This window comes from Heliangelus exortis, chromosome 17 (assembly GCF_036169615.1).
Source record: "Heliangelus exortis chromosome 17, bHelExo1.hap1, whole genome shotgun sequence".
In the NCBI taxonomy this organism is placed as follows: Eukaryota; Metazoa; Chordata; class Aves; order Apodiformes; family Trochilidae; genus Heliangelus; species Heliangelus exortis.
Window position 1 is genome coordinate 15,149,567 of NC_092438.1, and position 16,545 is coordinate 15,166,111.

At 41.2% G+C, this 16,545-nt stretch overlaps 1 protein-coding gene across 12 annotated transcripts in view; it reads right to left on the reverse strand.

The window, feature by feature from the left end:
* CREBBP (CREB binding protein) overlaps positions 1–16,545 on the reverse strand; it is an 85,640-nt gene that overhangs the window by 28,561 nt on the left and 40,534 nt on the right. For 4 of the 12 annotated variants that reach the window (XM_071761226.1, XM_071761222.1, XM_071761220.1 and 1 more), the window contains 13 exons: positions 15,949–16,198; positions 15,333–15,446; positions 12,128–12,370; positions 11,405–11,504; positions 10,854–11,000; positions 10,308–10,425; positions 8,794–8,986; positions 8,606–8,659; positions 7,221–7,345; positions 6,419–6,607; positions 4,545–4,967; positions 3,733–3,912; positions 3,317–3,503 (listed from right to left, as the gene is read on the reverse strand). In XM_071761226.1, the coding sequence (XP_071617327.1) occupies positions 3,317–3,503; positions 3,733–3,912; positions 4,545–4,967; positions 6,419–6,607; positions 7,221–7,345; positions 8,606–8,659; positions 8,794–8,986; positions 10,308–10,425; positions 10,854–11,000; positions 11,405–11,504; positions 12,128–12,370; positions 15,333–15,446; positions 15,949–16,198 (2,323 nt within the window). The remainder of the gene's footprint in view (positions 1–3,316; positions 3,504–3,732; positions 3,913–4,544; positions 4,968–6,418; positions 6,608–7,220; positions 7,346–8,605; positions 8,660–8,793; positions 8,987–10,307; positions 10,426–10,853; positions 11,001–11,404; positions 11,505–12,127; positions 12,371–15,332; positions 15,447–15,948; positions 16,199–16,545) is intronic. The other 8 variants (XM_071761230.1, XM_071761228.1, XM_071761227.1 and 5 more) reach the window with 5 other exon arrangements.

Sequence of the window (16,545 nt, forward strand, 5' to 3'; positions counted from 1 at the left end):
ATCTATTCTGATCACTTGCTTGACATTGCTTTTAAAATTTTCCCTGTACTGACCTCCACAAAAACATACCACTAAACCAGAGGATCTTTCAACTACAGAGATTCAGCACAACTCTTGCTAAGTTACTTAAAGCCAAGTATCTTTGCTGATAAAGTTTACGATCTACTTTATTTTGAAGTTTGAAAAAATAAAAATCCAAATCAAGTTACTTTTATTTGTGACTTTCATCCAAAAACATTAAAAAAAAGCTGCCTTCACCTTTAGTAGTTAAAAAACTGCTCTGCCTCAATGGAGAATGACTAATAACAGAACATTTGATGATAGGAGCTCCCTAGATAGAGATTTTACAAGAAAGTTTCTGTTCTCCCCTCTCCCCTTTTCAACAATTGAATGCCCTTGGTTCTTCCCTGGTGGCTGGAAGATCTTTGTAAGGAGCAGGTATTCAGGTATCCCACTTTGTCTTGGATGTGTGGGTGGTAAAAAGAAAATGGGATTTTGCCAGAATCATTATGACGTATCATCTGCCAGAGAAAAGCATAATGCTGCCTTTTTTACCTTTTACATTTGTATTTCTTTCAAACAGAGGAAAAGCTGCTTATGATTACTAAGAAGACAATTTGTAAAGGAAGATGAAACCATCTTCAAAATAATAAGGACAATACACCTGAATATCCACTCCAAAACCAATCCCTTGCTGGTTCTGCTTTACTATGTCTTACAAAGAAGGGAAGAATCCAGTAAAACATCTTGAAGGTCAAAGCAAGACAGCAGTCTGAGGAGATAGGAACCACCCAAATGAGTATTACACTATTTCTTTTGAGAAGACTGCAAGGGAAGAGGCAAGGAATCAAAAAACCTTTCTTGCTTACACTAGACTCACAGGGAAAAAAAAAAAGCAGCAAATCCAAATCCTGAATTTGGAAGGGTCTGGTTCCCCATTTATGAAGGGAAAACCTTGATGAGGAAGAAAAGCTTGGTGAAGGAGTGTCTGAACTCTCCAAAAAAAAAAAAAAAAAAGGTGAAGCACAAAAATCCAGGTGCAAGTGAATGAAGTGGATGAGCAGCTCAGCAGTGGTCCCTCAGGCTGCTGTCCAGCCCATGGCACTTCCAGGTCACAGTCCTGTGACACGAGGTGAGCACAGCTGGGCTGGTGGTGCTCAGGACACCTGGATGGGGCCAGGGAGGGTACAAACAGAGGAGATTTCAACTCCACAACATAAACCCCTTGTACCCTTTAGGGTCCAGAGGAATCTTTTTGAACACTAAGGCATCAGGCTACAACTTGTGAAGTTCTCTTACAGCACACATTCCATGACACTTCCAACCACAAACCTGGCAGTGTTCCAGGCCAGGTTGGATGGGGCTTGGAGCACCCTGGTCTATTGGGAGGTGTCCTTGCCCATGCAGGGGGTTGGAACTGAATGGATGAGCTTTAAGGTCCCTTCCAACCCAAACCAGTCTGGGATTCTGTGACTCCCCTCAGCAGTGGCATCATGAATCTAGGTTCATCATCCCAGGTTACTGGGGGTGCACCTCAGGAATCTGGCCACCCAGGAAAGAAGGTTTCCAATACCTTCATAACCCACAAAAAACTACAGATGAGTCTCATAAGTAGTTTTAAAATATCAGAATCCTTGAGCACACTTCACAGTATTTGCTCTCAAATACCTTGTGTTTCATTTAACATTTTAATATAAATGTTCTATTAAAGTTGAACAAACTACTTGGTGAGAAAATGTCACATTTAAAATTTTATGTGCATTTTTACTTGCCCACGTTGCACATGTACTATACTACACAGTTACTTAGTGGCAACATTTCTAAGATAAACCTGAGTTACTAATGAGGTATTGGAAATAGGAAATAACCCACACTGAATCAGCAGAATAGTGCAGCTCTTCCATGGGCTAATTCTGCAGGAACCTTCCTCTTTCAACCACTCGCCTCAATTTACTTGCAAGCACATTCCTTCTAGCAAGCAAAAATTATTCTTTCCACTGGGAATGTAACTGGTTCATAAATGCTAATAAGCTTTGCAACTCCCTATGTCACATTTTGTTCGAAACAGGCTCTGCCAGTTAGTTCTGCACTCTCATTTGGCTGGCCCACTGTGCTACAAACTGCAAATACATCTACAGGAAAATGTGTTTCATTGCATTTTATTACCAAAAGATTGTGTTTAGTAATTAAATGCAACCCAAGGCATATACAAGAGCAAGATTCAAGCTGAACAAACGTTAAAATATCACGATTCCTTCATTACATTCTGGAAAGCACACACCCATAATGTTCTCCTCATGTTGCTATATGCAGCTTCTTTTGCAAAGGAAGAAGAAAAATGTAATGAAATGGACCATCACTTTCCTTTTCTAGACAATTGCAGCATGGTGAAAACTTACCTTTGATCAAAACCTATAAACCAAGCAAAGAAAATGTCCTCCCAAAACACAGGATTCTAAAAGAGAGAGGTCTCTGAACAGCTGCTTTGAGTCCAAAAACCTTATCTTGAAGGCTCCCACAAAGCCTGCACTACAAAATGGAGTAATTTCTTCTTGCTTGTTTTTTGTTTTTTAGAATCTTACTTATTTACTTCTTACTAATCCAAGGCATGCAATCATTTATCTAAGTCCATTCATGATCTGTAATGCCACCAATTTTGCTTTTGGAAAAATATACAGGATATAGATACAGTCACACCTACATCTATCTATGCTAACACTTCAGATTAATTTAAGAGATTACTGACCCAGCTATTGCTAAGGAGAAAGCTTTCAGATGAACACTGCATTGAAAACAACATAGGACTTCAAAGCTCAAGGCTATTGCTGCAGATCAGCCTTGGAGGAACACAGATTCAGGAGAGGAGTTTAAGCACCTGATTCACAGAGAAGTGAAAGCTAAAACTGAAGGCAGCATGTGCAGCCTCTGATGGAAAAGCAAAGCAATGGATATTCTTGGCTAATCAGAGCACTTGTCTACACCAAGCTCCCTCAAAGAGGACTGGCCAAGATGTACAAGGGAGAGACTTATGTATTTCATTTCTCCAGCCATCACTGCCTTGGTCCTTCTGGGCATAAACAGGAAGCTGTGAGAGGACTGCTGGGATCAAGACCACAATGACAGGCTTTCCTCACCTGTGATTCATAGAATGCTAAAGGAATTCTACTTTCAAAAACAAATGACAGAAAGCACAGCTCTCCTAGAACTCCATGTGCAGGAATACACGTGCAAAACAGACCTCCTAGCAGGAGCTGAACCCATAAAAACCAAATGCTAGTGTAAGTACACAAGGAAAGCTCAGTTTTCACACACATACTTTTTTTGCGGGGCTGAGATGGCGACGTGGATTGGGAAGTGGTTCCATTACTGGTGCTCTCCTCTTCTTCTTTAGCATCTACTTTTATTTCGGGCTTCTTTTCTTCTATTTCCATTGGCTCCTGTTTCAGTTCTGCTCCATCTGTTTCTTCTTTTGTTTGTGAAGATCCTTGTAAATCCTCCTCCACCTTGAGAAAGGATGCAATGAAAGGTACTGTTACCTCTACGACCCAAACTGGAGTCACCAAAATATTACTCTGAGATTGTCAAAGCACTCTCCGTCCGTGGCTTTCCTCAGGACAGTTACTTTCCAGTAACTACCCTCCTCTCACCCCTTAGCTCACCAATTCAGACACATCATTAAGTGCTTTTATATCTATCACTGCTTTCAGTTAAGCTGTATAGAATCTCATTTACCTCAGTCTTAGCTTCCACTTGTGTCTCACTAGTCTCTGGCTCAGTTTCTTCAGTTTTAACTTCTGATTTGCTTTCTAGCATTGGTGCATCTGGTCCTAGTTGCTGGGAATTCGTATCAGCACTAGCAACTGAGGCAGGGGTGGGGACCCTGTTATCAATACTAGCTGCTGCCTGGGATAGCTGTTGTAAAAACAGTACAAAAGAAAGACACTGCATATATAGAAATATTTTCCTTTGCTAAAAATGAACAGCACAAAAAAGACATGAGATGATATTCTAAAACAGTGCAGAACATGGATACAGGAGCTCACTGTAGCCAAGTTTTGATATTACATGTTTCTTAACTCTGCATTACAGAGGAGAAGCCAAGGAACAGTTCTGCCCCAAAGAGGCTTCCTTTTCAGAGAAAGCACCTGCCCAGTAAAACACTGTACATTCCTTGACACGTGCATTCATCCTGACTGAAGCTTAAAAGAAAAAAAAATTACGCAAATTTCACAATCCAAAGCCACCAATTCTGATTACGGCCAAACAGAGGTATTAATCCTGTTACACCTCATCTTTCTGCACACTGCTGCCACTTTTACTTGGAGCAGTTCGAAGTCATTCAACACACCCCCCTCCTTCAAACAATGCTGAGAAGATCTGAACGCACACATTTTTTTTCCCCACATCTCTACAACGAAGCCTTGGTCTAACGTAGAAGCTGCTATTGACAACTACGGGCTCCACACAGTCACGACATGGTGCTACACACAGGGAGAACTCTCGTGGAATGCCACCACACAAGAATGCAGTCAGCTGGTACTTACTGGAGTGCCAGGTGGCTGTGCCTGCACAGATGTTGGCTGCTGCTGCTGCGATGGCTGCGGGGTCGGCACAGACTGGGGCTGGACCGGGGTCTGTGGCTGCGGCGTGACCTGGGCCTGTGCCGCAGTCTGCCCCGTCGGTGTGCTTTGTGTCTGTGTCGCGTTGGGAACTGACCCCGGGGTGGGTGTTGGTGTTTGTCCAGAGGATGAGACCGGTGTCGATGGCTGGGTGGGTGCTGCTGGCTGAGGAGGGGTCATGCCGGCCGGCGTTGGGTGCTGGATGGGCGGCATCCCCGCCGCGGTGGACACGGGAGGGGTGGCCTGGTGGAGAGGTGGCTGGGTCGCTGGGGGACACGGCAGCTGCCCGCTCTGCGGTCCCAGCATGTTCATGGAGTTGGGAAGAGCAGCACTGGGAACCTGCCCCTGCTAGGGAGAGAGATGCTGTTACAGATAAAGGGCTCCCACAGCTCTGGGAATCACACTTATCCTTGAAGCACAGCACTGAAGCCTTTCCCACAACACTGGAGCTCTGAACACGGGGTGAGCTACACACAAAAACTGCTGCCAAAACCCCACCATGCTCAGAGCTCTCCAGTCGTTTCCATCAGCTCTCCAAGGCCTTGCTCCTACACCTGGATATGCCAACAAGCCTCTTTATGTCACTGCTACAGACACAGAGAGGGAACTCTCACGATCACAGACTAAGACAGAAGCCCAGAGACAGAAACATCTCTAACTCTTGCCATCAGCTGAGCAAAGATCTGACTTTGCATTCAGCATGGTTCCAAGCAAATACACATTTGAGTCCAGGACTCCAGAGCATCCCTGCTGCCAGAAGACACTTCCACACACCTAACGCCTGCCTCATTGCATAGGGCAAGACTTGAGAGGCTTTGTTGTTTGTTGTGGGGTTTTTTCTTTAATTTTTATTGTAATTAGACTACTCCAGATGCCTAAGAAAGTTAAGGACCTGTTTTTCAGAGCAGCATCAATAACGTATTCTGGATCTGCACAGACCTTTAAACTTTCATACGAACCTCTAAACTTTCTATATTTTACTAAAGACTGCATCAGATAACTAGTGAAAAAAAGAACAACCTCAGATTTACTCTTAGAAGCCTAAATCAATCAATAGTCTCCTGCAGATGAGGTTTCAAATTTAAAACATGCTTCTATATTGCATACCTAGACAGCTTTATTGAATTAAAGTGCATTTGGAAAAACATGTTCACCACAAACATGGTCAAAGAACTGAGCCAGGGCCCAGGAAACTGAAGATGCTTCACCCTAAAAACATTCCAAACTTGACTTGACAGAGCCATTCATAACCTGATCTTAGTTCTCTCCCATTTGAGGTTGAGGCTGGACTACAGAACTCTGAGGGTCCCAGCTAACCTAAACTACTTAACTCTTGTGTTAAAAAATAAGCCTCTCTCTGTGGAAAAGCATACATTTTGACATCATAAGCCCAGCTGCTACTTCAGTGACTACTACTGTAAGAAAAAAAAAAAAAAAATCACTTTTCAGAAGTACAGAAGGTAAACAATTAAAATATATAATGCAACCGTTTCATTGTAGTTCTTGATTTAAAGTTAGCTACTGAGATCCACAGAGAAAACAACATGCTTGTAAATGTTTCATAAACTTGTGAAATCTTCCCTAAAAATCTCATCAGCATGTATGTTTAGAATTTAAACCAGAAACTATATAGATTGGTTATACAAGAGTTTCTGAAAAATACAGATGTAACCCAGGATCCCCCAGAGTTGGTGTGAATACACTAAACAATGGATATATAAGCCAACAAGCACCCATAAATTAAATTAGAAGAAAATAATTAAGAGTAAATAAAACAAATATTAAAAAATACATCTTACCTGTGCCACCCCGGCCTGGGCTGTTGCCTGACCCATGCCCACATTGTTCACATTCAAAGCCCCACTGGATGCTGGAAACTGATTCTGGGGCAGAAACTGGTTCTGGGTAGGAGCCTGACCCATCATGTTGTTGGAATGAGCTCCCATCATGTTCTGAGGCTGAGGCATTCGGGAAGGAGACATTGCCATCTAAAAATTAACACCCAAATGAAAGAATTCCCATTTAGTGCAATGTAGCAAGACAAAGGGAAATTCCCTCAGTGTAGCAGACCAAAATGTAGGAGGAAAAAAAGGAAAACTGGCTTCAGTAAAGCAAATGGACACAGACATATGCATGTAACTTCAGCATTTGTTCCACAATATCCATGGGGAGTAATTTTAAAACAGGTAATATTCAAAACACTACTTAGAGTGTGAAACCTCCACTTTGTTCTTAGAGATAATCCAGTTAAGCCAAAAATATATATTTTTCTAAAGAATAAAAACATGTTTTCATGGAGGAATAAAGAGGCTACATGTACTGCAAAGAGACTTTCTGAAAGAATTATACTCTTTCACAGACTGTTGGAGGTTATTACATCTCTGGCATCTATCCCCTCAAGTTGTTTTATTTATTTTTTTATTTTTAACCACGTAAATATTGAAAACAAATGCCTCAATAAAAGCCTGAGAGACTCAGTACGTTTCCATGAAATTATCCAGCAATTTACAGTGCTAAACTGTGACATGGGCTTTTCAGAACAGCATTAACTCTGCTCAATGCAGTCAGGCAACTGAGAACATGGGAACAAGAGGTACGAACCGCGGGCACGGCGCCCATGTTGTTCATCTGCACAGGGTGGTTCATTGGAGAGGCTGCACGGGGTCCCATGGGTGCTTGGGGCATCTGTACATTCCCTATGGACATGGGGTTAAACTGATTCATTCCTGCAAATGCACCCCCCAAAACAAGTCATTAGGAACAAGTCATCAGAATTTATGTACACTCTACTATAAAATTAACATTTATTAAGATTAAAATTTCACTGCCCCAACTCTCCATCTTTTTCTTTTAACTTTGTTCAAATGACTTGGCTTAAAAGACAAATCAGGATGCAGGAAGTATTCAGAAGGACACAAACTGGGGTGAAACACAACTTTTGGTGAATAAAAAAATTACGCAAAAGATGATGAGTATGGATGATTTGCAAAGACAGGGTGCTATTTGTAAATAATACTTCAGGGTGGTTTCTTAGAATCAGGTGTTTACTCTGAAACAGCAAGGTCTAATGCAGGCCTCACTGAAATGCTTTAAGAAAATATGATAAAAGTACATATTGCATATATATATATATATATATATAAGCAGGCAGCTCCCAGCCCCAAACTAGGACAAGAGCTTGCAATATCCTTAAACAGGTGTCAAGCTTTTTATATAAAACATTTAAGTGCCCCAAGAAAACCCCTAAACTTGTCTAACAGGAATAATTGTGTAAATAAATACCTATGGAGCTATACTGGCTATCAACTTTTTCTCCTATTGGAATGAATTTTAAAAGAATTTAACTTCTCAGGGAGATTTCAACACAAATGTCAACTCTGAACCATGAAATAAAGTAAGTGGAAGTAATACACTCCTTTGAAGGAAGCTGAAGCACCTAAAAGTCACAGGTTTGCATTTTTCAGAAAAAATACCACCCATGAGTCCACAGAAGCTTAAATCAGAGATCTTAAGCCATCAGTACTATGAACAAGCTAAGAGGTCTTTTTAGGTCTACTCTGCATCCAAACCCAAGAGAGGATATCATTAGCTGTATAGATTCTAGGATTCATGTGCTAAGTTTCCAGCTACAGGTGTATTTTTGGCTAATTAGTTCATGAGAACATGTCAACATCCTCCCCACCCCTGCTGTTACAGTGTTTTAAGTAGGATTATCCAAGTATTCTTGTTTGCAATCTCCTCTTTTTGAAAGAGCTGAATTAATTCCCAATTGCTGCTGAGAAATTTGGCAGATATTGTCAGTTCTTAAGACAAAACTGCACAGAGGCACTTCCTGTCACAGAGCTACAACAAAGAATGATGCTGAAAAAAAGGGGCGACCCAATAGTCCCCCCCCAAAAAAACCTCCAAGAGAAAACCAGATCAGCTTTTCCCCCTACCAGGATTTTGAACCCACAAACTGCAATTAGAAAGGAAAACATCAATACCTTGAGAAACCTGCATACGACTTATAGGCACGGTTGGCATGGACATTGGCCCATCTGCAACACAACACAACAATGGTCAGCAAAAACCAAGCTAAAACAGAAACTCCAGATCAGCAGCAGAGCCCAAGGACACAGAGTGTGAGGAGCTCCAAGTGAAATGCAGAAATGCCTCCTGGAGAAGTACTCACTGGGCGGCCTCACGGGCTGTGCCTGGCCCATGGCAGCAGCCACCTGGGGGATCCCGGGGGGCTGAGGGCCTGGGGTCTGTAAGGCTGGCTGGTTCCCCAACATCCCTTGTTTGTGGAGACGTGACCTCCGTTTTTCTTCTAGCTCCTTTTGTATCTTATAGATTTTCTCTGCTAATAAATGATAGTATTCATCCTAAAAGAGAAAAAAAAAAAAAAAAAAGCACTCTGTGTCAATAAGTCGGCAAGAAAACTCTAGTAGGCTACCTGAATGCTGCCACTGTTTGGTTTGGTTTTGTTACTTTTTTAAATATATACACCTGCCTAAACAAGAAGTATTTCTTTGCAGAATTCTGTTACACTGAGACAATCTCATCCCTGCTTTAATGAAGAAAAGGAAAAACAAAGCTTCCAGAATACAGGTGAGACTTGGCTTCTTGACCACCCTTGTCAGGGCAGTCCTCTTAGACAAAGAAAAAGACTAAAGGGTCCCTGTTGCTTGGACAAAAAATAACAGGATCCTGTGATTATTTTCTAAGTGTTAATAACTTTTAGGTGTTATTTTCATAATAAGCACCTCCACTAATCCACAGACAAAAGAAATTATGTTTCCAGAAACACAGTTATGCTGATGGTCTGAGGGGGGCAGACTCTAAGTGTTACTACCTTACTGAACAATTATCCCATAAATGCCACTAACCACTCTCTTTAGATGGTCACATTTCAAAAAGGACCTTTAGATTCTGATCAGGTAAGATCTCACTAGCTGATGGTATTAACATTGTCTTTAGTTGATGAAAACTTTCAGGGAGTGGTTCCTTTAAGAGCAGAATTACCACAGTGCCATAATGAAATGGTATCCTCAGCATGCCAATCACCAGGGATTTGCTCCCTCTGAGTAGCAGAGATTTGAACTGACACCTCTCAGCACAGAGCAAAAATCATGAACTTAGAATGGGAATTCTGTCTTGTTTCCTGTGCAGAAGGACAAACACAGGCAAACAGGCACCTTGGGATGTTGAGAAGGTGAACCAGCTTTGTGTCTCAGCCAAAGAACTCTCAGGTGCTGCTGAGTGGAAGAGAAATAATTCCAAGAGTGCAGGTAAAAGGTAAGCAGCGTGAGTGGACTGAGTCCTAGAGAAAATCTCCAACAGTGAAGAGACATTAAGGAAGTTTTCAAACACTATTTAGAGACTTCCAGAAACAAAAAACTCAGGGAGAGAAACATCAAGAACTGCAAGCTGTGCTCCAGGCCTCATGCACATCAATCACACTTTTAAGAAAAATGAAGACAGGGCTGAGACCACGTTGTCTGGTTCTCACAGCACTGAGGGAGGTGAATTAGCTTGGAATGACACTGATCAGATGGCTCGGGACTATACAAACACTGTCACAGACAGAAAGCATTACTTATGAAGAGAGCACTGAAATGATTCTCTGGTTTTTGTTACAGTTTTAGGATTTTTGACACTACTTTTCTTGAACAGACACTGAACAGTAGGACTGAAGCAACATACCCTACTGTTGGCAGATTCATACATATCTCCTTCCACTTTCCTGGCATAAGCCACCAGGTTCTCCATGCGGCGATCCTTCAGTGCTGCTGGGTCAGGGGTGGGGAAGATGGCTTGGACACTACAGGAAAGGAGAACAGAAGAAAAAGTGTTCAGAGGAAAAGAAATGTAATGCAATACAGCTTTGTAATAGTCAACCTGGACACTCCTGCATACAGAGATATAAGAGCGTAACAGAATTACTTAAAAAAATAAGTTGCCCTACTCCCCACATAGTTAAAGCAAATTCAGTGATGAAAAAATGCAAGGTTTAACAGTCTAAATACATATTTTCTACAGCAGAGTGAATTTACTGGCAATATAAACTAATTTCATGCCCATTTTTAATGAGCATGAAGAATTAACAGGAGGGTTAAAAGCAACAGCTCATCCCCAGTGACCCAGCACCAGAGAACCACTACTGATAACTTTTCCCAACAACTTTTCAGCTACTGCATTGCAATTCTGTAACAATATTCAGTAAAGCAGGCAGTCCTGGTGAATACTCACAGTTTATGCACTAAATGATTGCGCAGGTCCTGAGTGACATGTTCATGCCATGCTTTCCTTACCCCGGTGCTAGAAGGAGGTGCAGCTGTTGGCATTGAGCTGAGGTTTCCAACATTGCCAGAATTTGTGCCATCATTCATTAGTGGGCTAAAATAAAAAGGGACTGTTACAGTACAAGAATGTGCAGAGTTTTGTTGTGTGTTTGATGCCTGAAGTAATAATACTGGAACATCAAACATTGCTTAAGTGAAATTTTGGTACCAGCCAACTGCAGTGCCCTAAGCAGCAAAGCACAGGAGTTTGCAAGACACAGTATCAACAATAAAGAACTACAACTTAAAATACAAAATATTCTTCCCTTGGAAAGTCATTTAAAAATGCTAAATATTCTGGGACCACTGGAAGGGGACAAAGTGATAGCTGTGGTACTGAAAAGGGAAAGCAGAGCTTAGCAATAGATCATCTCCAGCTTTTAAAGCATGCTCTTTATTTACAGAGGTAAGCATGTAAATCAATGTTTAATTGAGCAAGAATGAAAATATGTGCATTACTTATTTGTCCCAAGGGATGTTGGAAGAGCAGTTTCAGAAATAAGACTAGCTTGCTGGTCTGTTGTTATTCCTCCTGCGGGAAGGTTCATCTGGTTGGCTCCTTTGGGACAAAAATTAACATAATTAGCATCCAGTTTACAATTTTGACAATAACATAACAAAACTACATTGTACTGACCCACCTGATTAACTAACAAAAGTGTATCAGATAAGTACTTATAATAATATCAGCTGTGCTGCATGTATATAGCTATTTATGGAATAATAATAAAAAAACCTGCTTTTAGTCTGAACATAATTTTTTTTTACAAAAACTAGTAAAATTCATGAACTCTTAAGACTAATTCAGTAAGTTAAAAAGACAATAATAACTATGCTTCAGAAAGAAAATTGCATTTGATATCAGAATTTTCTGCTAGGACAGGTGGAATGTTTGTTAAACAAACCGAAGTCCTTCAGCAGTTCCGTCCAGTCACCTCAGCATTAGCTATGGAATGTATTTTAGAAAAAACCTAAAAGTACTGCTATATGGTGAAAGCAGTAGTGTCAAAGCTTTCTAGTACAGAAATAAATGAATGGTAGCATTTATAAATAGTATACTTTTAAGTTACTAATCAACACGACCAGGAAGTCAGTGCTCTGGATCGAGTGAAATACTAAATGTTCCGAAAAATTCAATGTTTATTTTAACCATTGAAGTTTCTTGGTATTTTTTCCACCTACCCAATGCATTAATGGTCCTCATCTGCTGGTGAGCCTGAGGCTGGGCTGGCTGTTGGCCTTGTACCTGGGGCTGCAACTGTGTCTGAGGCTGGCTGCCATATGGCAGCCCAAGAGCAGCATAGGCTCGTTGCATGGAGCTGGGGTCAATCGGATTAGGATTACTTAGTGATGGAGTATTCTGCTGGCCTGTGCCAACAGAACCAATGGAATTCTGGATTCCACCAGCTGGAGATCCTAAAAGGGCTATAAAAAAAAGAGAAAAGGGTAAGAGAAAACTGAAAACCAACGAGGACAAACAATAAAACAAACCATGCCAAGAGCCAACAGAACATGCACATCGTTGTATGGTGTGTATTTGTATTTTCCTGCCAAAGGACAGAACAACATCTGAGATGCCAAGTGGAGAAACACAGCCTTTGATTCTACAGGACAAGGAACCTAGCAATTAATACATGCAGTCTAAAGAGAAGTGCTGAAAATTTCAGTAAGATAAACCCATAATTACTGGCATATAAGTGTAGGCTCCAATATAAGGCTAAATAAGATTTTCATGCTTGGGACAGTAGACTAAAGGGGGGGAGAAATGATTAATTCCTCTACTTCCCTCTTTCCCATCAATCCCATATTAGATCAAAATATTTGGCTCCAGAATGAAGATCCTGAGTTGAGCAGAAATGTTGTGTCCTTGGACACAAAGGTAATAGTGAAGATCTGTTGGTAGATTTTCATTCTGAGCAGTCACTAGATGAATCCTCTGAGGGCAAAATTACCCTAAAACCCAAGTTATTCAGAGATATGAAAAGCCCTGATGGGTTTCAGGTTGTGCTGACATAATCTAAAATAATTTGAAGAGTGAGAAAGGGGCTGAGCCTGCCACAGGTTTTGGTAAACAATTTAGATGATAATATTTAGGTGTTTATTAGCCTATATGATGACCACAGCCAACCAACATCTCTCACCCCACAGGTGTAGGGAAGAATAATTTCCACACTAGACAGGAAATGGAAAAAAAGGGGAAAATACTTTTTCCTAAACTCAGAAGTGAATAAAAATCTGCTTTTCCATCCTCATTTTATCCGTCATTCTACATAATAAAATGCTCCATTGTGAATGACACAATAATAACCTAATAATACCAATAATAACCTAAATAACGGGCAACAACCTAAAACCCAGAACTTCTTTGCAGCAGGCAGAGGGAATGAACCATTGCAGATGGGAGACATACTGCCATGTTTCAGAAGGGCTGAGCTGCAGAACTTTTTAAGATATGGCACACTTCAAAGGAGCCTCCTGAAAGACCCCAACAGATACAACAGGACTTGGAACAAAAAGGGTAACACAGGCATGAACACAAAAAGGAAGATTCCAGGACTCAAATGACCACGTGTGGTCACTCAGTCTGTAAGGACAACAGCCAGGCAAAAGTAATGAAGGTCACTATGCTGATTATTTCTTTTTCCCTTCCTAAATTTTGTCATCACATTGTGACACATGCAGATCCTCCTCTGCCCCCAGTGCAGCAGATACTATTGTTATTTATTGCTAAAGGAGCCAACATTTTCTTCAATTCTTAAACTAACCTAGCTTGGGTTAGTTTTCACCTGATGAGGCACAGTGTTTCCAAATGCATAGATTAATGTAAATCATTTCATTAATGTAAATCATTCAAACGTTTCTGAAAGCCTAAAAAGTGGTAGACTTGTATGTAGCTAAACAAATATTCACCTTTTACCTTCAAGTGAGGTGTCACCTGTCTTGTCCAGAAACCTAATTCAGAACAAAGAACCCTGCACCTTAGCACAATAAGCCACAAATTTTCATGGTCACTGACACTGGATTATTGATTAATTGAAAAGAAGCTTTCATATTTACCTCCTACACATGCAAGAAGATAAACTCTACACTTACCCATTATATTCTGTTGCACTCAATGTCTTATTTGATCCCGTAACAAAAATATTTTTGTTAAGTGCCTTCTATTTTGACAATTTGTATGAATGACATTACAAAAATACTGCAAACTACTTTTCTAAAGCAGCTTGTATTGAAAAAAAAATAATTCTGTTGTGCTAGATGTTGTTAGCACTTTGGTAACAACTGTGTAATAAGGATGTTATGCACAAATGGACCATGTCACATTAAAAAGCAAAGCTTTCAACACATTTTTTGAAGGCCAAACATAAATAATCACTTGCAACAAATTACTGCTTTTAACACACAAGACACATCTCCTTCACCAAGGAGAGGTTTGGTAAAACAAAACCGAAAGCCTTACCTCCATGCAGCTCTGTATTCATATTTTTTTCAGTTTTGGAGGGAAAACACACCCTCCTAAAACTACAATCCTCAATAGCTCAAGACCTCAATAGTTTTACCAGCTACTCTCCCCTCTGCTTTAATCTCACCTAATCTAAGAGCTCCTCTGTATCCTCCCAGGTCTACTACTGTTCTTCACTGCAGTCTCAGCCTACATGGAAATCAGCAGAATGCTTCCAACACAGTTCACATGTACAAGCTTTTCAAGTCCTCCAGATAGTTTCCACTTCTTAAATCCTAATATAAATATACTTAGGTGTAATATTACTTAGACTTCTACAACTGCTGCATCTTAGCTATAAAGCCTTCTACCTTGGCACCTTTTCAAAGGATCTGATGAACAGCAAACCTTCCAATGTAACTTATGTGTGATATTTTTTTTAAATAAACATTTTTTATTCTTCTTAATCACTAGTATGTTGTTTCATGTTGTTTCTAGCAGGAAGAAAAATAATGAAGTATCTTATATGGTCCCCAAAACCCTACCTACATCCAAAGCTGCAATATAACTGGTGTCTATTAACCTGTCTGACAGTGAAACACCAGCTGCAAGTTGCAACACCCCTTAAAAACGGATGTATGCTTGATCCCAGACTCTTCCTTTGGAATTACTGTGTATTTAGGTGTCCCTGCCCATGCAGGGCACTTCGAACTAGACAAGATTTAAGGTCCCTTCCAAACCAAACCATACCATTCTAATTTAAGTAATAAACTGCTTTCAATGACCAGGAAGGAGAATTCATCCATATGTTCATCCTTATACAAGATTATTAAAGAGCTGTTAAGTTCGTTGGACACTGTCAAAGTTTATTCCTGCGCTACCCAGTTGATTGACATTATTTTAGGAGTATTGCTCCACTGTGACAGCAGTAAAACAATCACTTACGTTGTTGGTTTCTTTTGTCACTGGCATTTTTCAAGGGAAGGCACACAGGACAGTCGTGCCGAGTACAGTTCTTCCAGTGGGAAATGATTTGTCTCGAAGATGCACAATGGGCAACTGTAACAAGGACAGGCAAGAGAGCTCAGGTCACTCCTTGGTTAGCTGGTTTGGAATAACCTCAGGTTTTTTTAGATCAACTCTATTCTTTCTCCTTCACAAGCAATACTGGACAGGTAACTAAATACAGCTCAATGCAACTAAGCCTTTTTGGCACCCAGAAATAATGGCCTAATAAATGAAGGAAACTAGGAAGACAAAGACATGGTGGATATTACATCCCCTTTTACATAAACAAAGAGATGAAAATTTTGCCTTTGAGTTTCTGGTGGTACTACCCTACTTCCACAGGGCAAATACTGCATTTTGTTTTCTAAACTGACAACTGCAGAGAGATCAGAAACAGAAACAGGGCAAAGGCAGTGATAAAAGCAGCAGCTGTTTCACTGAAGAACCAGTTCTGGCCCCAATTTGTGCTGGGTACAGAGATCTTCCTGGCAAGAAGAGAATCACTAGTGACAAACACACGGGACAGCTCCCACGAGCAGCTCCACGCTCTCACCTTGGCAGGCCTTCCCAGCCTGGCAGTGTGTCATGTGGTTGAGGACGTTTTTCATGGTTCTGCAGTGGGGCAGGGCACAGGCCCGCACCTCCCCGTTGGCCTGCTCCCTCCTCTGGCATTTGTGAGCATGGAGCAGCAGCACCAGCTGCTGCTGGATCAGCTTCCGCTTCTCCGGATCCGCCGTCGGCCCGGTCGCCATCGCCTGCGTCGGGACGATCCCCACTTGTTGGACTTGGGTCTGCATCTGGGACTGAGGGGACAGAGAGAGGTGAGCGTTGGGTTTGTGAGTTCTGATCCTCATCTGGCACGGGAATGACAACTGGAGCCACCAGGCCATGCTCTGCCTGGCTGCCAGGGTGACCACACCAGGCTCCAACACCACAGGAACAGAGAGGAACTGAGAGGTTCCTCTGCCAAGACATTTACAAACAATAGGATAGTAAGAAGCCACTCAAAATCCTCTGCTCATCAGACAGATCAACTATTTTAACAGGAATGAGTCCTTACTACACTTCGAGGTGGAAGGTGGAATTCAAGTCTTCTTTTTTTTTTCGTATTAGAGGTTTCATACTCTTTAATCCCAGTTTCTTGTCCCCA